This window comes from Hemitrygon akajei, chromosome 19, assembly GCF_048418815.1.
Source record: "Hemitrygon akajei chromosome 19, sHemAka1.3, whole genome shotgun sequence".
NCBI lineage: Eukaryota > Metazoa > Chordata > Chondrichthyes > Myliobatiformes > Dasyatidae > Hemitrygon > Hemitrygon akajei.
This window is the reverse complement of record NC_133142.1, coordinates 24,046,197-24,071,112: the sequence shown is the minus strand read 5'-3', so window position 1 is coordinate 24,071,112 and position 24,916 is coordinate 24,046,197. Positions and strand designations below refer to the sequence as shown.

General features: G+C 41.0%; 1 protein-coding gene across 3 annotated transcripts in view; it reads right to left on the bottom strand.

The window, feature by feature from the left end:
* Positions 1-24,916, bottom strand: part of abhd6a (abhydrolase domain containing 6, acylglycerol lipase a) — a 75,273-nt gene that overhangs the window by 3,173 nt on the left and 47,184 nt on the right. For all 3 annotated transcript variants that reach the window (XM_073072272.1, XM_073072273.1, XM_073072274.1), the window contains 4 exons: positions 16,154-16,286; positions 14,124-14,281; positions 3,565-3,619; positions 611-711 (listed from right to left, as the gene is read on the bottom strand). In XM_073072272.1, the coding sequence (XP_072928373.1) occupies positions 611-711; positions 3,565-3,619; positions 14,124-14,281; positions 16,154-16,286 (447 nt within the window). The remainder of the gene's footprint in view (positions 1-610; positions 712-3,564; positions 3,620-14,123; positions 14,282-16,153; positions 16,287-24,916) is intronic.

Here is a 24,916-nt window from a genome sequence, read left to right as displayed (position 1 = left end):
CCTCCAACCTGATAACATGAACACCAATTGCTCAAACTTCCAGTAATGCCCCCCACCTTCACCATTCCACCATATCTCCTTACCTGACCAGTACCTCCCTCTAATGCTACTCCCCCTTTCTTTTCTTCCATGGCCTTCTGCCTCTGCTATCAGATCCCCCTTCTCCAGCCTTTTATCCCTTTCACCAAGTAATTTTCCAACTCTTTACTTCACCCCTCCCCGTCTCCCAGATTCACCGATCACCTACCACCTTGTATTTCTTCCTCCCCTCCCACCACCTTCTTGCTTTAACTTCTCATCTTTTTTTCCAGTCCTGATTAAGGATCTCAGCCTGAAATGTCGACTGTTTATCTTTTCCTTAGACGCTGCCTGGTCTGCCGAGTTCCTCCAGCATTTGTGTGTGTCTCTTGCAACATCTCTTTGGTGTGAAAACTGCTAGCCAAATAAGAGGGTTTTTTCCCTCCTTTCAAAAAAAAAAGCTCCAATATCTTCTGCATTAGAATTTGTTTTAAATTCAGACTTTCAGCTGCCAAGATATTATGCCAATAGTTAACACTATGATATATGTAGTCAGATATAAATAGCTACAATATATGTACATATGTCTTACCTGATCCTGCTTTCCCCAAATGACTTGAGTTGGAACTTTGATTAGGTTCATATTTTCCTGTAAAGTATGTCTTGAGTTCTCTCCAACTATTTCCAGAAATACTGTGCATAGTTACAGGAAACAGAATTGGAATAAGTTACAAACTTAAAACCTTAATTCAGTCTTTGTATTGGTCATTTTACAGCTGTTCATTCTGTTAACTGACATAGCAAGCAATTGAACCCAGTATTCTCTTTAAGACTGAGAATGCCTGGATATCCTCACTGTGCTGTAACCAGCTCATATTCCTATAAACTCCCATACAAAAGAAGTTAAACACATTAACTAGCAAGAGCAAGAATTAACTACTAGTAGATGGCATTTGGTGTACCAGTTTGCTAAAGGTGGACTAATATACTAGCAGAGATAGAGGGTTTATCGATGAGCAAAGCACATGTTAGGGTTAATGCACGTTAAGCTGACCAAGGAATATCAGAAGCCATATACGTAAGAACCAAGAGGTTTAATTTAATTCTTAGTATTAAATGATTTTATGATTCTGAGTGGAAAATACAATACTGAAATTTTCTCTTAGAACAAAGTAAATGGTGAACAACTTTAGGAAGGCAGAGACATTTGCAGAATTAGGGTCAGATACCAGATATAACAATATAGAAGTCTGATAGCTTAGCAAAAGTTCTTACATTCAAATAAAGTAGATTATGGTTAATTTTAAGTGGCTGCCCCAATTAGCTGGTTTCATGGGAATACTTAAAAAAATATAACTGTTTAACTGAGTAACACATTATGTATTTAAGTTAAGTATAGAACAAATCAGAACACTACCGATGCTCCTACAGTACTATAAAACTATGTATTAGTTTCTAACAGTTATCGATGTAGGAATCATCCATTGTACACTGCCCTGTATCAGGTGTCCAGGGAGAGGCAGCACCTCTGGTGAAGGGGCTTGTCGTGTCCATTCCAGGGTAGCTTACCCTTGGTCCTCAATGGGCACTTGTAGCTCCAAGAGGCCATTTGCGTGCAACAGTAGCCACACCCTGGTACACTGCTTCGACAGGCGGGCTAAACCAGATGAGTGTAGCCAGCGGGTCCCATACCCCGCTGAAAGAGCAACATGCCTGTCTAGCATGTGAAGTCAGCTCTGGTAGACTGGACAGATGAGAGTAACAGTGAAATCCAACGGGCAAGAAAGCAGTTCTGCAATGCTTCACGGAGAGCGAACGGCATGGTCACCCACTGCAACAAGGAGGACCCCAGTTTGTGATGACTACTCGTACCACTGGATCCGAACTTCTGAGGTCAAGAGAGTGGAACTGACCCAGTACAGCCTTATTTCCACTTTAAAAACTCTTCCCCATTCGGCAGGTTTCACCATCATCGTTGGATACGGTGGACAGACAACACACTGCTGTGTTAAAAACTCTTCCCCGTTCAGCAGGTTTCACCATCATCATTGGATACGGTGGACAGACAACACACTGCCATGTTCTTTTGATGACTGTCAATGAATAAAATCAGCACAGGCACCTAGTGCAGATAGTGGACTGCCTTCAAACAATACTTTCGATGATTGCGTCCTCCAAATCTTCATTTTAATTGTAACACTTAAGATGACTGTCAATACCTTCAAATTCTTCACAGTTCCTAACTCAATGAAACAGTGAAATTGTTTCAAATGAAATTCCAGTTTAATTACACCATACCTGAATACAGCAAATGAAACAGCGTTTCTCTGGGGCCAAGGTGCGAAACATACACAGCACGTTCAAAATAGCGAGCAAAAAGTCATGAAAAAAAAACACATGTAGCTCAAACCCCAAGCAACATGTACTGCAAATTGATGCTGCAGTTCCTGGCAGTGTGCAGCCATTGCAATCCACCAGCCTGTCATTCCATCGATTAAACACTGGAAGGCAGCATGGATGGGAAAAGCCAGCCCCTAGCCGAGCACTGACACCATGCCGCACCACCTCCAGTGTCTCCTCTCCTGGACTGCAGCAGCACTGACTCTGAGGCTTGAGGCCTAATCCTGCCGAAACTGAGGCTACGCAGCTTCCCCGCCGCCTCCTGTGCTGCCAAACAAGGGAAACAGGCCCACAGCATCTTAGAGTGTCAATATCCAACAGCATCTTGCGATCGCAAGAGAAACATCCAAGACAATTACCCACAGTTACACTGCACGCTGCCTTGGTGCAGCAACCCCGAAGCCTTTGAGTAGCTGGCAGCTACGCGGTCTGTACCCAGGCCGGCTCCTCCGGCCCCCTGGCCATTTCTGGCATCTCCAATCCTGAATGCTTGAAACTGCAGAGCAAAACAATTCTAAAATTGTCTTACTGCTTATCTCTTGACAATTATTAGTTACAAAAATGACTCCATTTTGAACACAAACACATGCAACTAATGCTGCTTAAAAGCTATTTGCTCTAAGCACGTTATAGTGTTTAGCACCCACACAAGTGCAAATGATGCTAGTTAAAAACTTTGGCACCGGTCTCATGGCCTAATTATGTGGCGTAGTGTCGCAAATAAACAAAGGGAATCTGGGCTATTTTCTTCGATTAGTTTTTGTCCTTTAAGAATTGTCCCAAATAGGCAGCTGCCCTGATTATCCAATGGCCCAATTAACTGGAATCCATAATTATATATAAGGTATATTCTGTTTTATTTTTGTTACATTTATGAATGAGAATCACCTTGGTTGATGTGGCAGTTACTGATATAGGTGACCTCTTGGTACACAGTGGATAATATTTAATGTAGAATGTTACAGTGAATACAGGCCTGTCCCAATACATAAAGAGCAGACTACATAACCACTCAACAAAATCCTAAGTATTATTTCATAATGAAATATTGCTGATGCTTGTTTACTCCACTAACCTTGAGCAACTGTTACTTAAAATTGATTTTCATTGTATAGCACATTGCATTTATATATAAAAAAAACTTACATTCACGGTAAAAGTCATTGTGAGGCAGTCGAACATCCACAAGACCCTGAAGAATCTAAGAAAACCAAGGTAAATAAATTGATTGAGTGTACATTCTACAATTAAGATTGAATCCTAATTTTATATGTAAGTTATATCCGTTTCAGAAACTGACAAATGTAAGCCTGGCTTTTATGTCTTTCATTATTATCTTTATTCAGTGTACTTTCATTCGTCTAGTTAAATGGCTATTAAGTTTCCTTGAAGAACAGTAGTATTTACAATTAATAACTATGAACAAGTTCAAAATAAAGTCAAGGATTTGTAACATTAACTCTGTTATCCAACCTGCTGAGCTCCTTATATCCCAAACTTAAACCTCTAAAATTACAAGATTTTCCTGATGGAATATTCCATAATAGCCATTGTTTTGTATAAATGGTTTTTAATCTCAAGGTTGGGTTGACATTTTCTCTGTTCGTGACTCACTAATGAAAAAGGCTTATCCAGTGCTATCATCAGCACGCATTTCCTTTCTATTTAGAGCCATAATTAAATGTTGTTTCCTATAGTGTTCAATAAATCATCCCATCCCTCACAGCCACTTTGATCACGATTTCCCCAATAGTTGTGCAGCTTTTTGCATTAAAACATTTCAAAAGTATTCTTTGTAGATAGTTGGCTTATTGCAAAAACCTGAGTCAGACTGTTACCTTCAAATCGTCCATTTTCTCTCTGAAGGCACTTGTGTTTGCTCTATATAATGATTTTTCAGAGCTTCAAGAAGAAATGCCAATTTTCATAAAGACTACATTGTGAGATTTTTTAATTACATGGTTTCATTTTGATAGATAATTAACACCAATTGCATCGTTCATGACAATGCAGAATGTATTGGCTGTTTTATTCCAAATTTTAGCAAAAATAACAATTTGTATGGTATTTATGATTTAACAAGCTGTCCCAAGTTACTTCACAGTAGTATTATCAATCTGTATTGACATCAAGGTAGATGACTAAAAGGATGGGCAAAGTGGCAGATTAAGGAAAATCTTACAAGGAGATAAGACAGAGAAATTTATGTTGAAAAATCCTGATGCACCATCAATAATTCTTGGAGACGGGAGGTGAACGATAGGCTTTTATTAGCAGCAAAAGGGAGCACGGCATCTTGGAGACTGAGGGAGGAGCAGTGCTTCCAATCGCCTTTATACAGGGGTCTGTGGGAGGAGCCACAGGAGCAGTCAGCAGAGGGTCGTGTCCAGACAGGTATACATAGTTTACCACAAATCCAAAGCAGAGCCTTAGCAACTGAAACCATGGCAACCAATGGTGAAATGATTAAACTTAGAAATAACTGACAGGCCATTATTAGAACTGTAGATGGCAGTGTTTAAGGACAAGAAATATTAAATAATTAGATTCATGTTATTTGTCACATGTACATCAAAATGCATCATTTTTGCATCATCAACCAGCATAATCCAAGGATTGTGCAGGGGACCATGCTTCTGGCACCAAGCCTACAACTCACTGAGGAAACCAGAGAACCTGGAGGAAACCCACACAGACATGGTGAGAACGTACAAACTCCTTACAGGCAGTGGCGGCAGTACACCCCAATTGGTGATCGTTGGCACTGTAAAGCGATTGCGCTAATCGCTATGCTACCATGCCACCATAGATGTGAAAATAAGGGTAGGAAGTATAAAATAGTTGTTGTTTAATCATGAATCAATGGACGCCAGCATGTACAGAAGTGATATAAGCTCGTGACTATTTGGGATAAGGACATTTTTGGATAACGCCAAGTTTATGTTCATCTTAGGAGTGGTAACTGGAGTTGTTTTGGAATGGTCATCTTCATTGGTATTGAGACACAGATGATGGTTTTAGCAGCAAATGAACTCGGGCTTGGGCCGAGTTAGGCAAATTTACAGATGGCATTGTTATGATTTAAAATAAGTTTTGTGTAATGTTACATTCCACGTCTACTGAAAGAAATTTATCTTCATGATACCCTGTAAATAAATTCAATTATTATTACATGATGTTGGAGCCATTCATGGTATTTACAGATTAGTAGCCAGAATTAATGGTGCAATGTAAATCAGTGGCTTTGACTATTAAGTTTCCATTGCATTTATGGAATACTTGTTTTGCTCTTTAGATAAAAGATTAGAGGTTTATGAAAGGTGCTGGATAATTTTACTTAGAAAACAATGTGCATAAAAATTAGAGCACATCATTGGCACTTCAATTTTAAATCTTACAAGTATTTATTCTGTTACAGTGCCTTCAAAAAGTATTTAGCACCCCGCCCAAAAACTATTTTCATATTTTACCATATTCTTTTAAATTTATAACATATTGAAGTCAGAATTTTTGAGCAAGGCTATAAAACATTGTGCATCATGTCAAATCAAAAGAAAAATTCCAAAACTTGTGAACAATTTATTAAAAATTAAAAACCAAAATTGTAAGCGTGAAAAAGCATTCATCCCCTTTGTATTACTATGTTAAAGTTTCTCAGGTGTAATACTGTATATCACCTTACCAATTCACCCAATTTGTTGATGTAGTAAATTGGAGGATCACCTGAATAAATACCTCCTCTCTCTGTAACGTCCAACAGTATAGTAGATTTTTAACAGATCAAAACAGAACGATAAAAGAGCTTTCTAGGCAAGTCAGGGAAATAGTAATAGAGAAGCACAGAACTGAGGAAGGGAACCGGACCATCTCAAAGGCACTGAACATACCTCAGAACTCAGTGCAGTCTATTGTGAAAAAGTATAAAACCACAGCCACAGGTCAGGCCACCCCTCTAAATTCAGTTGTCGGAGAAGAAAGGCACTTGTAAGAGAGGCGAATGTGATGCCAAGTCACTCTGAGTGAGCTGCAGAACTCCATGGCTGCAACTGGAGATGAAGTTCATGGCTCCACAATCTCAAAGGCCTTGAACAAAAAGGGCTTTTATGGAAGAGTGGCAAGGAAGAAACCCTGGCTGAAAAAATACATATCTTTGCCTGTAAAGACTTTGCAAACGGTGACCTAGAAGATACTGTAAAGGTGTGGAAGAAGGTCTTGTGGTCGGATGAGGCTAAAGTGGAACTGTCTGGCCTCAACACTAAGCAGTACATGTAGTGTAAATCTAACACTGTGCATCATCCCAATAACACCATACCTACTGTGAAGTATGGTGGAGGTAGCATCATGCTATGGGGATGCTTTTCAACAGTAGGGACTGGAAACCTGGTCAGCATTGATAGAAAAATGAATGCTATTAAATACAGAAAGATCCTGGATAAAAACCTGCTAGCATCTACCAGAAAGCTTAAACTGGGAAGAAAGTTAGTCTTTCAAGACAACCTAAAGCACACAGCCAGAGCAACCATGGAGTGGCTTCACATGAAGAAAATTGATGTTCTTGAGTGACCCAGTCAGAGTCCTGACCTTAACCCAATTGAAGATCTCTGGCAAGACCTCAAGGTTGTTGTCCACCACCACTCCCCAACAAACGTGGTACAGCTTGAGCAATTTTGCAAGGGTGATTGGGCAAATCTTTTTCCATCACATTGTGCAGAGCTAAAAGAGACTTATCCAAAAAGACTACTGGCTGTAATAGCTGTGAGAGGTGGTTCAACTAAGTACTAAGCAAAGCAGGATAAATACTTTCGGACTGCTGACATTTCGGTTTTGAATTTTTAGTTTTTCATGCTTTACAATTTTCTGTTTTTGGGCTCTACTGAGAAAAAAAGGAGTGTGTGATTATCAAATAAAAATACAAAGTTAAATTGATCAAAATCCCTTGTTGTAACACTCATCTGTGTGAACAAAGGGTTGGGGCTGAATACTTTTACAAGGCACTGCAAGTTGGGAAAATAAGGCTCACATTTTCCACTGTTGTTACTAATGCTGATGTTAAGGTCACTCATTCAATCCATTATGCCAGGAACTTACAAACAACTGATGTGGACAGACACATCTTCCTGCTAAGTCTTAAATTAAGTTTGGGATCTGAGACTCACGTCAACAGGAAATAAAGCACAGAAGTATTTATATGTTATTTTATAAAAGATAAAACCTACTCTAACATAAAACTACCCACAGCTAAACCTCATCATCATTCCTCAAGTTCCAAGTAACTATAAGAAGCTGCTTAGGAAAATTTGCAATATAAAAGCAAACATTTTGATCTGTCTATTCTTGGAATTTGAGCATTACTGGCAAAAATTGCCAATTTCTGCCAATGACTCATTCTTGAAAGGAGAGGGTGAGGCACCTTCTAGACAGCTGCAGTCCTCCTGGTAAAGTTAACGTCACTACTATTGAGGCAGGAGTTCCATCATTCAGATCAATGAATGAGGAATGGTGACGCATCCTCAAGTGAGAATGGAGCCTGACTAGGAGGGGATCACAAAGGAATTCCATGCAACCGACAGCTACCCTTCTTGGTGTCAGAGATTACAGTTTTGGGAGATGATGTGACAGCAGATGTACTTGTACACACGGCAGATACGTGCACTGGTGATAGAGGAAACCGATGTTTGGTTGGTGGACAAGTCACCAAGCAATCTAGCTACTTTGTACTGGATGGTGTCAAGCTTCTTCAGAGAGTCGCTGCAGATGTACTCATCCCAAAACGCAGACAGTATCCCCCCCAGACTCCTAACGTGAGCCTCAAAGAAGGTGGAAAGGCTCTGGCGCATTGATCACTTGCAAAGGCCATCCAGCCTCTGACCTGCTCTCATGTTGCTCACCATGAAATGCTGATCAGTGGTGGCCTAGTATTCAACGATGGTAAAGCCACTGAAATGTTAATCATAGTAATGTATTTTTTTTAACCCCCATCATGACATATCTCTGCATTTTCCTTTAAAAGAAAAACAATTATAGCACCGTTCTATGACTAGTGTTCCACATGGAACCATTTACAGTGTGGCAGATGGGTCAGAGTGATTCGTGGCCCGCAAATTCCTCTGCAATGTCTCCTATCAGAATTAATGATGCCAGCACAACCTGGCTTTTGTGAGGAGGAATCAGGTCAGTTTGCTCTTCACGCTTTCTGTGTGTGCAACTGTTCCTCTGCTGATTACCTGGGGTGGGGGGGGGAGGGGGAAGCATAGAGGACAAGCTGTCTAGATTGAGATAAGTGGCATGAGAACACTTACAATTCTGGGGCATCAAATCAGCATGCATACAAACAATGTTAAACCACAGATGTGACTGCTCATTGACAGTACAGGATGTGGGTTGTAATCAATGAGTATAACAAAGTGCAGTCAATATTTTAATTATATACTGCTGTGGTAATGAGAAATTTAAAGGATACTGCTTACTGTTGGATAAATCGACACCTGTACTCGGCTGGAAGCCTGGGAAGAGTTTATTCATTACATATGCCGAGAAAGCACTCGATCCTTTCTCAGATAAAACAGTTGTTTGCATGGAAATCATTTAGTTGCTATCAGCTGATTTTATGTCAGTGGACATAAATAATATGAAATTACAATGAAGTAACAAGTAATTCTCTTACATCCAGATTTTTCATTATTAAGCAGTTAAATCATAGAAACAGTGAGAACCTTGCCCCTGAGACACTGACCCATTTACTTCTAAGGGTCCAATATTCTAGCTGGGAAATTTGTCTTTACCACCTGGGAGGGTTTAAACTAGATTGGCAGCGGGGGGAGAGTAAAGTCAGTGAGAAAATGGGTAAGTGCAGCATCCAAAAAGTGTAAGCCTGGACATCAACACAGCCAGGTTGACAGTAAAAGGCAGACAGGACCACAGCTTTCTATTTCAATGAACATTCTTTAAGGCAGACAAAATGAGGGCAGTGATTGCCTCTAGGAACCAGGATGTTGTGGCCATTACAGAAACATGGCTGGCAGCTCAATGTTTCAGTACGTTGAGGTTTTGGTATAACAGAGGAACAGGTAGCAGAGGAGAGGTGCTCCCTTTCTGATACGGGAGTACATAACGCAGAAGGTTCTTGAAATATCATCTAATGAGGCCATTTGGGTAGAACTTAGAAATAAGAAGGGGATAGTCAACTTGGTAGGGATATATTCCTCCCAATAGCAGGAACCTGAGAAGCAGCTGTTTCGAGAAATTGCATACACTTATGAGAATAATATGATACTTGAATTTCCCTAGTAACAACTCAGCCACCCAGAGGGCAAAGGGTCTGGACGGGAAGGAACCTGTGTGATGTGTCCAAGACAGTTTCCTCACACAATATATACAGGAACTTACTGGGGAAGGAACAATACTGGACCTCCTCTTCCAAAACAAAGCAGGCCAAGTATCTCAAGTGGCATTTGGGGAGCACTTTAGGTCCAATGACCACATTTCTATTAGTCTTTAAATAGTTATGGAAAAGGTAGAGCAGCTCCACGGGTTAGAGTTCTGAACTGGAGCAGAGCAACATTGATGGCAATAGGCAATAGCTGGGGTCAACTGGGTGACGCTATTTAAAGGTAACTGAACAGTTGACAAGTGGGAAGGTTTTAAAAGGGTTGTATCAAGAGTCCAGGGGCAGCATGTTCCAGTCAGGGTGAAGAGTACATACCAAGTTTGGGCAACACTGGCTGACAAGAGATATCAAGGCTCTGGTATGGAAAAAGGAGGAAGCGTACATTGTATTTAGTCAGCTGCGTACAAAGGAATCCCTTGCTGAATATAAGCAGCTTAAGTGGGAAATCAGGAGGTCAAAAAGAGGGTATGAGGTGGATTTGGCAGGTAGGGTTAAAGATTATTCCAAGAGGTTATATTAACCTCTTACGTAATAGATAATCCAGTTATATTAACAGGGTGACTAGAGAGACTAGGTTCTCTTAAAGACTGTCAGGACTGCTTATATGTGAACTGCAAGAGACACCCAAGATCTTCAATGTCTATTTCTCCTCAGTGTTCACTAAGGAAAATATCCTGGATGCCAAAGAAATTAGGGTAATAAGTAATGTGGACTTGGATAATATGCATATTATGAAGAAGGAAGCATAGCAGCTTTGAAGCACATTAAGATGGGCAAATCCCCAGAACCTGACCAAATGCACCCTTGGCTCTTATGGGAGGCCAGGAATGAAATCCCAGTGACACACACACAAAATGATGGAGGAACTCAACAGGCCAGGCAGCATCTATGGAAAAGCGTACAGTCGACATTTTGGGCTGAGACCCTTCAGCAGGACTGGAGAAAAAAAGACGAGAAGTCAGAGTTAGCAGGTGGGGGGAGGGGAGGAAAAACACAAGGTGATGGATGAAACCAGGGAGGGATGAAGTAAGGAGTTGGGAAGTTGATTGGTGAAAGAGATACAGGGATGGAGAAGGAGGAATCTAATAGGAGAGGACAGAAGGCCAAGGAAGAACAAAAAGGAAGAGGAGCACCAGAGGGAGGCGATAGGCAGGCAAGGAGATATGGTGAGAGGGGTAAAAGGGGATGAGGAATGGTGAAGGGGGGGGGGGGGTGGTCATTACCAGAAGTTCAAAAAACTGATGTTTATGCCATCAGGTTGGAGGCTACCCAGGCGGAATATAAGGTGTTGCTCCTCCAATATGAGTGTGGCCTCATCATGACAGTAGAGGATTCCATAGATTAACACGTTGGAATGGGAATAGGAAGTGGAATTAAAATGGGAGGCCACTGGGAGATCCCACTTTTTCTGGCGGAAGGAGTGTAGGTGCTCGGCGAAGCGGTCTCCCAATCTATGTCAGGTCTTACTGATATATACACAAGAGGCCACACTGGGAGCACCGGTTACAGTTGATGACCCCAACAGACTCACAGGTGAAGTGTCGCCTCATCTGGAAGGACTGTTTGGGGCCCTGAATGGTAATGAGGGAGGAGGTGTAGGGGCAGGTGAAGCACTTGCTCCGCTTGCAAGGATAAGTGGTACAGGAGGGAGATCAGTGGGGAGGGGCGAAGGGACAAGGGAGTTGCATAGAGAGTGACCCCTGCGGAAAGTGGGGGGTGGGGGGCGGTGTTGGAAGGGAAAGATGTGTTTGGTGCTGGGATTCCGTTGGAGATGGCCAATAGCGATATCTGCTTCATCATTAGGCACGGGCAAAGTTCCAAAGGTCTGGAGGATGGTTAATATTGTTGTATTGTTCAAAAAGGATAGCAAGGACAGGCCAAAGTACTACAGATTGCTGAGTCTGACTTCCATTTTGGGGAAGCTACTTGAAGGGAATTCTGAGGGACAAGATCCACCATCACTTGGACAGTCAAGACTTGATCAGGGATAATCAGTATGGTTTTGTATGTGGCAGGTCATGTCAGTTTTCCAGAGAGGTAACAAAGGGGAGAGGTGAAGATAGACCAGTGGACGTTATCTATATGAATCTTTAAGGCCTTTGACAGGCTGATCTGAAAAGTTAGGTCACATGGGATTCGGAGGAGCTAGCAAAGTGGATTGAAATGGCTCAATGAAAGGAGATATATGGATGGCTGGAGGCTGGTTCTCTGACTAGTGGGAGGATCAATGTTGGGAACCCTGTTGTGCATTATCTCCAGGTCTTCCGGTTTCCTCCCATAGGCCAAAGACGTTCAGGGTAGATTAATTAGTCGTTGTATATTGTCCTGTGATTAGGTCAGGATTAAATCAGGTTTGTTTGGGGTTACCAGGAAGTGCAGCTCAAAGGGCCAGAAGGGCCTGTTCTGTGAGGCGTCTCTAAATGAGTAAATAAAAATATTCTGCAAGCGACCTGGAAGTGTGTGTGCATGCAGGATTGGCAAGTTTCAAAAGAAGAACCAGGTTTAATATCATTGACATTTGTCATGAAATTTGTTGTTTTGCAGCAGCAATAAAAATTCCTACAAATTACGATGAGAAATAAATGTTTAAACCTTAAACTAAATAAGTAGTGCAAAAAGAGAACAAAAATAGTGACATAGTGATCATAGGTTGGTTCATTGTCTGTTCAGAAACCAGAAATTTGATATGAAATTAGGGTGTCTTGATAGTGAAGCAGGTTACAATGAACTGCGAAGAGATCTTGATCAGTTAAGGAGCTGGGTTGAAGAGTGGCAAACTAATTTCAACTTGGGCAAGTGTGAGGTGATGGATTTTGAATATTCTAACCAGGTTGGGCCCGGTGTAGTGAATAGCAGAGCACAGACAAGTGTCATGGAACAGGAGGATCTGGGAGTGCAAGTGTACAGTTCATTGAAAGCAGCCGTGCAAGTTGACAGGATGCTGAAGAAAGGGTTTAGCATGCTGACTTTCATCGGTCAGGGCATCAAGTTTAGGAGTGGGGACATTACGGTATGTTGCAGTTAAACAGGTCGTTGGTGAGGCTGTACTTGGAATATAGTTTGGTCGAGGACAACTTCAAGAGGTGGTGTATCAAGAAGGCAACGTCCAACATTAAAGACATTCACCATCTGGGGTGTGCTCTCTTCTCATTACCACCATTAAGGAGGTACAAGAGCCTGAAGACCCATATTCAACAATTTATGAACAGATTCTTCCCTTCCGCCATCAGAGTTCTGAACGGTCCATGAACATGATCTTGTTATTCCTTTTTTTGTACTATTTATTTATTTTTGTACTTGCAATTTTTATGGCTTTGCATCATACAGCTGCCATAGAACAAGTTTCACCTCTTATGTCAGTGATTATAAATCTGATTTTGATTCTGAAAGACGTTGCCAGCCTGGAGAGAATGTAGAAGAGATTTATGAGGTTGCTGCCTGGACTAGAGGCCTGAGTTAGAGGGAAAAGTTGGATATGCAAGATAATGAGGGGTGACTTCATAGAAGCTTATAAAATCACAAGGGGTATAGATAAAGTGGGTAGTTGTAGTCTTTTTACCAGGGTTGGGGAGTCTTAAACTAGAGGGCACAAATACAAGACAAGAGGGGTGTAAGAGCTATCTACCCATTTTCTATCTGCATTATATTCTGTGTTGCAAGTTTATTACATGTATTATGGTAACTAGTCACATGAGTGTGGGTGTGCTAAAAGAAAGAGAATGTTATGTCCTTTATCCTGGGCAGTTTGGAGCTGGGGACCGATGGATGTCAAATCTTTAGCTGACCGCCTAATTTATGCTTAACTCTACTTAACTTCAATTAAGTCCGCTTAATTACGTTTAATAGTTTCACGAGTTTCATTGTTTCAACTTTGTTTGCTTTGCTAGTTGCTAAGATAGGATACATTTCTTCAACTTTTAGAACATTATTATCAGACTAATCGGAGGGCGCGCCATACAAGGATAACAATCCACAAGGGTCGAAGCAGCGGTATTCATTTGTTAGAATCGGCTGCTACAAGGGGAAAGATCTAAGAGACGTGAGAGGTGACTTCTTTATAAAGAGGGTAGTGAGTACCAGCAACGAGCTGCCACCGGAAGTGGTTAAGGTGGGAAGAATTGCAACATGTAAGGGGCAGGTCGGATAGGTACGTGGAGGGGAGGGGCTTGGCTGATTATGGGCCAAATGCAGTCGACTGGGACTAGCAAAGAGGATGCCGTGGTTGGCAGGGGCCAGATGGGCCGAAGAGCCTTTTTCTGTTTTCTGTTACTCTACCACGTCCACAACATGCATCTAGGTTCGAATTATCTGCACATACCTGTTGAGGTACTTTGAAGCGAACATAGGAACAAAGCTTAAGCATCTCCTCCATCTCGTCAGGGGTAGATGGGATCAGCGGGACTTTGCTAACGTCACCCGTTTGTTCCAGGGTCTTTAATTCTTTTACAAATTTACTTTCTCTCGGATATTGCAGACCTACAGTCAGAAAGGAAGATTTCAAGATTAAACAGCTTCACATTAATTCATTGTTACTGGCGAATGCAGTGTTAATGTGGAGACATCACTGTGCTATATCCATTCTGTACGGTTTGATGGTTCATTATAAGCCAGAGGCAAAGACAGCTGAAATGAATCTCATGACCTGGATTTGTGAGCTGCAAAAACTTTCACTAAAACCAAGATATTCTGTCAAATTTGAAGCCATGTAACTGTAACTAGCACTATATCACTCTGTTAAATCTTTTTTTCATACTTTTGCCTTCCCCCAAACACTTCTGTTATAAATTACAGTATAGAAACATAATCGCTACAAAAAGCTAGGTGGCATAATTGCCCAATTTTACAATCATTATAGATTTTTTCCACTGATTTCCTCTGTAGTTTAAATTATTCTTACACTAATAGTGCCATGATGTACCTAGGAGAGTGACACTAGACTCACAGTTCTGAGGACCGTAGTTCAGTTTCTAAAGCAGCCTGTCTGTTCCAGTCTGATGGCTATGGACTTTCAAATAGTCAGCAGAAACACATATTCAAATCCTCTACAGCTGAGGAATTTAAATTCAGTTTATAAAAATATCTGAAATAATACTGTTAGTGTCAACAACAGTCGCCACAACTAATATAAAACACCATCTGGTCCACAAATGTCCTTTAGGGAAGGAAATCTGTCAGCCAAATGCATGGAGTGGCCTAGATGAGATTCCAGACCCTTAGCGGGGTAGTCGATTCCTGACCGCCCTCTGAAATGGTCATTTCAAGGACAAATAAGGCCTGCATTAAATACTGACCTGGCCAGCTAATTTTCACAGCTCATAAAAACGTTTTTTAAAAAAAAATAAGTTACTGTGCAGGGTGGATTTCAATGATCAAACTCTGCACCAGTTTCTGAACAGCTCAAACCTTAGGACATAATTATTACAGCACTTCTACAAACATAAAAGGGGCACATGCCTTGAATTGTCGCTCTTCATACTGTCCTAAACTTCTGTAACCACACTTTTCTATTAATGACATCTTTTGATACAATGGATAACCTGTTAAATTCTTACCTCACCCCTGGAATTATTTATTAATCTGCATCAAATTCTACAAGCATGAGCTTAGATGATCTCAGATGACATTTTCTGCAAATTAATTTTATTCCCTCAATACATCATCTATCCAAAAAGCCTATTTCCTTGGAGGAGGCAAAACCTACTATTTCTTACTGTGCTCTCATTTCTATCACAAATTTTAATTAAGCTTATATTCTTATCTACTGAAATTTCAAATAAACAACTCCTTTCTCTTCTGCTCCAAATTCCTCCTCCAGCTAAATCCCTTCTCAGTTCAATTCATTACACTTCTATGAAGTACATCTCATCAACAGTTCTGACAGTTTGGCGGGTTAGCTCCGAGTGTTAGTCTGTTTCTACACAGATTCTGCTTGACTTGCAGAGTATTTCCAACAATTCTTATTTGTATAGTAATTACTGCAAGTTTTGTTGTCAAGTTCCAATACTAATTACTGGCAGGCTCCAAATGCTTGTTATTAGCAAGTGCAGAAGTTGTGTTAGGAGATTTTATTTCTGATTGGCAGTCTTTTGATGGGAAACTGAATCAAAGACTAAATTACGTTTTAAAATGATACAGTGAGAATCTAATATTAAACAATAAAAATGACAACATTTTTATTTCCAGTGTCCTCCAGAAAGGGGTTGATTTTTCCACAATGCTGTTTGACCCGCAGAGTATTTCCAACATTTTCTGCTTTTAATTGCTGTTTTTCCGACATCTGCCATTTATAAAATTTTAGACCTTTATTATCCTGCCTCAGACTGAAGGTCAGAATCAGTAAACATCTACCTGCAGGACAGATGAGCGTTAGGCCGCAGATGTCATCTGGGTGTTGAGCAGTGTAAACACCAGCAACATTACCACCCATCGACGTACCAATCAGATGGAATGGCTTCCTATTCAATCCAATGCATTCGACAAACTGGAAAGAGAGATAGATAACAAATATTCAAGGTTCACAGTGGAAGCAGCTTAACCTAGATCTTCAGCCTCTAAAATAAGAAATTAAACTGAGGAAATGAACAATCCATAAACAGATATTAACGGTTTTTTTACACCTAGAGAAATAAAAGGATTATGCTTTTTGCTACGAGGGCAAATCGATCTGCCCTTCCTTAAATTCAGTTTCTTCTTATTACAACATGGAATTCAAAGGATTATTAAATGGCAATTCAATGCATTTAATTTTTAAATTTACTCAAAGACCAGAACATCATCTGTTTTAGTAAATCCATCAGACGACCATAAATCAGGGATTATTGTTTGAAGTGTGATTGAAAAGAAAGACCATTTTTAGGAATTTAATCTGCTTCAGAAGCAATCCGTTTTGCATTCAGGGATTATGTCCAAATGTACAAATAGTTAAAGCACTTGGGAGACATCACTGGTAAATGTTTGGTACATAATCATGCACTTCTTCCTTATGTTAATGTATTATTGTAGTTTCTTGATTTAAAAAGAAGTATCTCTGAGTCAAGCTAAGGTTGGAACAGATGCTGATTAACTTTAGTTTAAGTTATGAAAAAAAGTCCAGAGATTTTAGTCTATTAAAAAAAAGACATGGTACCATGGAGATAACCTCATTTACCACAGGACCATAAGTTCATTTATTTAGAGTGTCAGCTAAAAACCTTACAACATCAAGCACTTCATGCCCGATTAAAGCATTAAGCTAATGATGAGAAACACTATGGTTATAAAGCTCTAGCTGTAATAGTAAATGACAGGTGAAACAGGGAGCTGGCTCAGAACTGTACGCTGAATATTTGCAAATGTAAATCTATAAACTGGCTGTATTTAAAGAAGTTGCCCTTGATATGAAAACAAGAAGGCTATTAGTCCTAAGAGATCTCAGAAGACTTGATCTAAGCATTTGACCACCATATCAGTTTTCACCGAACAGCTGTTTGTCAGCCAAAATTTTTACATCGTCAGTTTCTAATTCTCCAAAGGTAACAGGAATGCTATTGTTACTTGCAAGTTTTTTGAATTTTTATATCATAAATTGTACAGATTAGAAGGACTCTGTCTTCAGCGTGTTTAAAGTTAGATGAGCCCATGAAGAATAAATTTGAAGGAAGGGTATTTAATCACGATGGTTTCACACTGACATTACAGTTATCCTTTCTGGATAAATTAAACACATAACATTTCTAGCAAGAGACCCATTTATAGAGATTATTAACAGCAATCCTAGTGAATTACCCTTCCTTAACCTATACATACTCAAACTCAATTACCTTAGTGTTTACTCATTGGATAGTGAAGAGATATAAACTTTACTTCTGATTACTTACCAATAATCCTTCCTTATGTGTACATGAATATATATTGAGCCAAATTGTAGTTCTCCCATGAAAAGAAACTGCTAACATTCACTGCCAAAGTAATGAATACAATGTACCCCTGCATTGAGGGATTGTGTTCCTCGAAAATCATCAGCATTGTGAATTTCCATAATGTGAACTTGTTTCTTCCCACATTGAATCCCATGTTCCAAGTGAAGATTTGTTCCTACAGGAAGCTTTTCTCTCAACAATAATGCCCCTCATGGGTGTGCTGTTTTATAGGCAAGGGAATGCTAACAGTTTTGTACCAAGAAGATAAAGGCTGACGTTTTAATTAACCAGAAATGGATGGAGCACTGTTTGATAAAGTATTGTGCAAATATCATTTGAAGAGATTACCATGTCTGTTTCCATAAGACACAGAAGCAGAATTAGGCCATTCAGCCCATCCAGACTATCCACCATTCCATCATGGTTAGTTTATTATCCCCCTCAAAACCATTTTCCTGCCTTCTCCCTGTAACCTTCGATGCTCTTACTAATCAAGATTCTATCTACCTCGATTTAAATATAACCAATGATTTGGGCTCCACAGCCAACTGTGGGAATGAATTCCACAGATTCACCACCCCCTGGCTAAAGAAATTCCTCCTCAATTCTGTTCTGAAGGAATGGCCTTCTGCTGTGAGACTGCACCCTCTGGTCCTAGACTCCCCCAATGTAGAAAACAGTCTCTCCACATTCACTCTATGCTCAACAGGTTTCATTCAGATCCCCTTGTTCTTCAAAACTCCCTCCAAGAGAACCTGAACCTTGTCATAGGGTTTGGAGGCTTGCGTGCCTCAATGACCTGGAGGGCTATGTTGGCTGAAGTCAGGGCCTTGTGCTTGGACTCTTGGTAGGATCACCCATGTCAAACAGATCAACGGGTAGAGGCCAGACTAAGAGTGGTCCACTGGTCCTCCATGTTTGGAGGTTCAGCTCAGGGTTAACAACCCTGACTGGTCAAAAAAAATGTGACACTGAAACTGCAATGATCTGTGTGTGATACTACGATGGCCAAGGACAGACAGGGATGGAGAACCATCATTGCTAACCTAAATGCCAGAGGCATAACAGGCAATAACTAATGAAGTAACTTCTAGACTCCACAGAGTACAGGCAGAGTCATCAAACACTCTTCTTTTTGTTCCCAGGGTAATTCTCATTAATCACCTCTAAATCCTCTCCAATGCCAGCATATTCTTTCTTTGGCCCAAAACTGCTCACAACACTTCAAGTACAGTCTGACCAATGCCTCAAAAAGCCTCAGCAATGTCTTTATATTCCAGTCCTTTTGAAATCAATGCAAGTTAACCTTTACTGAATCCTGCACAAGGATTCCCAAGTCTCTTTGCACCTCTGATTTCTGAGTTTGATCCCAGTTTAGAAAATAGTCCACACCTTTATTCCCTCTACCAAAATACATGGATATACACTTCCTACACTGTATTCCATCTGCCACTTTGCCCATTTTCCTAATCTGTCCAAGTTCTTTTGCTTTCACAACACTACTTGCCACTCTATCTGTCTTTATGTTGTCTGAAAACTTGGCCACAAAGCCATCAATTCCATCATCAAAATCTGTCATGTATAACTTGCAAAGTGGTCCCATCTAGTAGATTACCACTAGTCACTGGCAGCCACACACACACACACACACACACACACACACACACACACACACACACACACACACACACACACACACACACACACACACACACACACACACACACACATTGTAGAAGTTGACACTGGGACTTCAGGAAGAAGCTGTGATAGCTCTGGGCACCTGTTTTCTCCAACAGTTGACTTTGCTCTCAACTGATTGATGTGTCATCTCCAGATAACATCAGACACAATCTCCACTGTGTAGAACAGAGGTCCAGTTCTGTCCTAAATCTTACCAAGCACGCTCTTTTGATCAAATATGTAGTCCCACGCCTGGACTATTTGACCAGGAGTGAAACATCGAACCAACTTGTTCGAGGGACCCTCAATTTGTATAAGCTGTTGGTCCTGTGTACGCCTTCTAAGATTGGGTTTGAGGAGATCCCAAGGGATGACGGAGGGACAGCATAGCTGGTGAGCTGTCAGTTGTGCAGCGTGCTGCATTGTGATCTGCAATGAGGAAATTGGTGAGATTCTGATTCGGAGTCAGAGTGTGTTTTGCTGACATTACTCGCAGTGCGTATTTTAGACTCCGGACAAACCTTTCCAGCAAGCCATTTGTAGCTGGGTGGTATGTCTTATTCCATTCGTTTTCAGGAATGACTGAAACTGTTCCACAACAAATTGTGGTCCAATGACACTGACTTTGGAACACCAGTTCTGGAGAAGAGGCTTCTCAACACCACAGCGTGCGATGCTGTAGTGAAGGCTATGGGGGACACTGCTGGCCACTTTGTAGCTGTATCCACTGCTACCAAGAAATTTGTGACCATGAATGGTCCAGCAAAATCCACGAATCCTCCACCAGGGCAATGCAGGCCATTCCCAGGGATGGACAGGAGCCTCTAGTGGCACCTTCTGGATATGCTGACATCCCGAATGTGCAGGGCAAGCTGACTGATCTGCTGATCTATCCCAGGCCACCAGACAAAGCTTCGAGCCAATGTTTTCATTTTGTCCACACCTAGATAACTGGCATGTAGCTCCTCCAACACTTTAGCTCTGTGTTTGGACTGTACAACAACTCTCAATCCCCACAAAAGGTAATACCCATCAATGGCAAGTTCGTCCTAGCACTAGTAAAAATGGGGGAACTGGAATGTCTGCTGCATGTTCCAACCATTTTGGGTTGCCATGTAGACCTGAGATAGTGTGGGTTCTTTTCAGATTTCCCTTTAGATCATCTCTGCAGTAATAGGGAGACTTACGAGTTGCATAAGGGAGAATACGTCAAGAGGAGTGTCCTCTTCTGTCTCTTTTGTAAAATATTCATGTATTTCTTTTTCCAAGGGTAAACAAGACAATCCATCAGCATTTCCATGCTTAGACATCTTCTTGAATTCAATCTTGTAATTGTATCCATCAAGAAACAGAGCCCATCTCTGTATTTGCATTGATGCTGTTAGTGGAACACCATTCTGTGGGTTGAAAATGGACACTAGTGGTTGACGATTAGTAAGGACTCTCTCCCATACAGATACTTGTTGAAATGTTTTACACCCTAAACCAAAATCAGGGCTTCTCTGTAAATCTGTGCGCAATTTTTCTCTGCAGCAGTAAGAGAATGTCATCACCCATAGCATGAAACATGACTGCGACTGTATCACAAGTGAAGACGTCACAGGTTAGCTTCACTGGGTGATGTGGATCATAATGTGCGAGTACAGTGTCTGACATCACCATTTCCTTTTCCTTTTGGAAAGCCACCTCACACTGCTTCGTCCATTGTCTTTTCTTCCCAATCTGTAGTAATGAGCTCAAGGGGTGCAGCACAGTAGCCAGGTTTGGCAGGAAGCTGTTACAGTAATTGACAAATGCTAAAAGGATCACAGCTGTGATACGTCATTTGGCCTTGGGGCCCCACCACAGCTTGAATTTTCTCGCGTAATCTTTATGCGTCAACAGTAAGTGACGCTTGATTTGAAGAATCCACACTTGTTCTGTTGTGTTCTGTGCCCATAATCTTCTAATTTTTTTAATACTGTCTTTGAGACGTTCCTTGTCATCCTCACCAGTAACAATGATGTCATCTAGGTAACACTGAGTGCCTGGGCAGTCTTGCAGCGCCTGGTCCTGAGTTTTCTGCCAGAGTGCAGCTGCAGATGCTACTCCAAAAATAAACCTATTACAGAAACATACAAAACCTACAGCACAATACAGGCCCTTTGGCCCACAAAGTTGTGCCAAACATGTCCTTACCTGAGAAATTACCTAGGGTTACCCATAGCCTTCTATTTTTCTAAGCTCCATGTACCTATCCAGGAGTCTCTTAAAAGACCCTATCGTTTCCGCCTCCACCACCATTGCCAGCAGCCGTTTCCACACACTCACCACTCTCTGTGTAAAAATACTTACCCCTGACATCTCTTCTGTACCTACTTCCAAGCACCTTAAAACTGTGCCCTCTCATGTTAGCCATTTCAGCCCTGGGAAAAAGACTCTGACTATCCACATGATCAATGCCCATCATCATCTTATACACCTCGATCAGGCCACTTCTCATCCTCCGCCGCTCTGAGGAGAAAAGGCCGAGTTCACTCAACCTATTCTCATAAGGCATGCTCCCCAATCCAGGCAACATCTTTGTAAATCTCCTCTGAACCCTTTCGAAAGTTTCCCCATCCTTCCTGTAGTGAGGTGACCAGAACTGAGCACAGTACTCCAAGTGGAGCCTGACCAGGGTCCTATATAGCTGTAGCATTACCTCTTGGCTCTTGAACTCAATCTCATAGTTGATGAAGGTCAATGCACCGTATGCCCTCCTAACCACACAGTCAACCTGCGCAGCAGCTTCGAGAGTCCTATGGACTCGGACCCCAAGATTGCTCTGATCCTCCGCACTGCCAAAAGTCTTGCCCTTAATACTACATTCTGCCATCATACTTGACCTAGCAAAATGAACCACTTCACATTTATCTGGGTTGAACTCCATTTGCCACTTCTCAGCCCAGTTTTGCATCCTATCAATGTCCCGATGTAACCTCTAACAGCCCTCCATACTATCCACAACACCCCCAACTTTTGGGTCATCCGCAAATTTACTAACCCATCCCTCCACTTCCTCATCCAGGTCATTTATAAAAATCACAAAGAGAAGGGGTCCCAGAACAGATCTCTGAGGCACATCACTGGTCACCAACCTCCATGCAGAATATGTCCTGTCTACAACCACACTTTGCCTTCTGTGAGCAAGCAAGTTCTGGATCCACAAAGCAATGTCCCCTTGGATCCCATGCCTCCTTACTTTCTCAATAAGCCTTGCATGGGGTACCTTATCAAATGCCTTGCTGAAATCCATAGACACTACATCTACTGCTCTACCCTCATCAATGTGTTTAGTCACATCCTCAAAAAATTCAAGCAGGCTCGTAAGGCACGACCTGCCTTTGACAAATCCATGCTGACTACTCCCAATCATATTATGCCTCTTCAAATGTTCATAAATCCTGCCCCTCAGGATCTTTTCCATCAACTTACCAACCACTGAAGTAAGACTCACTGGTCTATAATTTCCAGGCTATCTCTACTCCTTTTCTTGAATAAGGGAACAACATCTGCAACCCTCCAATCCTCCAGAACCTCTCCCATCCCCATTGATGATGCAAAGGTCATCGCCAGAGGCTCAGCAATCTCCTCCCTCGCCTCCCACAGTAGCCTGGGGTACACCAGTCCCGGTGACTTATCCAACTTGATGCTTTCCAAAAGCTCCAGCACATCCTCTAGTATAGCAAGGAACCGGAAAAGCTTTGTAAAACTTGGGTGTGGCATTATCACTATTTTACCCTCGATATGTTTGAGTTTTCCAATGTCATCTTTGAATATTGCTGTGGCACCTTTCTTAATTCACTTTTACAAACGTAGATGACTCTGTTGCAGGGGATGTGGCATGCAAGTGGTGGATGGATCTCCAGTCTGAGCAAATCACAGCCCCACATTGCTGGCCTTCCTGTTTTTACCACATACAAGCTCATTGTAGTTGTTGTATTTCACTGTTATAAATGTCATTCCCACAGTACAAGTTCTTAGTTGGATATTTGAGGCTTGAGTTCAAAATCATTGAAATGTGGTTCAAACTTATTTTGTGGAATGACTGAAACAGCAGAACCACAGTCAAATTCCATTTTAATTAATTTGCCACTCACTTCTGGTGTAAACCATATTGCTTGTCTCTTGTTAACTTTTCACATTATAAATCTCAACGTTACCTAGTCCTAAATCATTCTCATCATTATCAGATTTTTTATCTACAGCATGCCGATTAGTGCTCTTTTTCAAACTGCAACTTGACTTTTTATCCCTTTCTCTTCCACATTTATTTTTGTCTACCTGACATACTCTTTGTAGGTGCCCTACTTTGTTGCATTTTCTGTAAGTTTTGCCTTTAAACCTGCATTGGTCTGATTTATGTGAGCCCCTACCACAGCAGTAACTTGTTTGTTCAGTCAGGCAGGTTTCTGTTTAGACATTGCATTTTGTTCACGCTCATTTTCATTCATGACTGCAACTCAATTGCACCTCTGGCTGCAGTTTCCATTGATACTGTGATTTCAACTGCTCTTTTAAATGTGAGCAACACACACAAAATGTAAGTTGTGTTTGGATTCCCCTTACTTTCGATTCCACTTATGAAAGCTAAAGCGTTCTGCAATCAACAATGGTTTTGGTCCTAAATGTTCCTGCATTACACTTATGATAGCAGGAAGGCTGGTTTGGTTGGAGCAGTTGAACCTCTAAGCAAACTGTATGCTTTTTCTCCCAATGCATCTAGCAACACTGGCACCCATTTTTCATCAACATTTTATTTGCTTCAGAATACTGCTCAATTCATTCAGTATACATCATCCAGTTATCTGTTGTGCAATTAAACCATCTATCTGATGTAGCCAGCCATTTCTGCTCTCACTAATTTGTTATTATTATCATTACTCGGTACTCACTATTTGAGCCCAAGAACATACTCATTGCTTGTTAATTTCATCCATTTTCTGCCTATTTTTGAACTTGAACATCTCTCTCCCCTTCTGAAGAAAAACATGCTGTGTTTCAACAGGTCAGTCGTCATCTCGGGTTTATTTTAAAAATTACTTGTTGCCACTGTTACGTTTTGTAACTTCAAAAACTAATTGAAAGAAAAACACAGGAGCCTGGACACTTGTCGGCTTAGTTTTAGTTTCCTTTTTTTTAAAAAGTGGGGCGCTCACATATGACATGGTGGCATAATGATGTATCCCATTCACATACTTCTTACATATAATCCGTATTGAATTATGTAAGAATGCTTAATCAAACAATATATTTACAATATTAATCAGATATTACTGCCATATTAAAAACACTACACCGTGGAGGTAAACTAGTTCAGTACTCCATATACAATTTGTGTTTACTTTTTAAAGATACGTTTCATAAGAGTTAAGTATTCTGTGTCTCCATTTTTTTTACTGTGATTTGACAATTGGTAATTGGTTTATATTGTCACATTTACCGAGATACAGTGAAAAGCTTTTTATTTATTTTGTTTAGAGATACAGGCCCTTCCGGCCCAACGAGC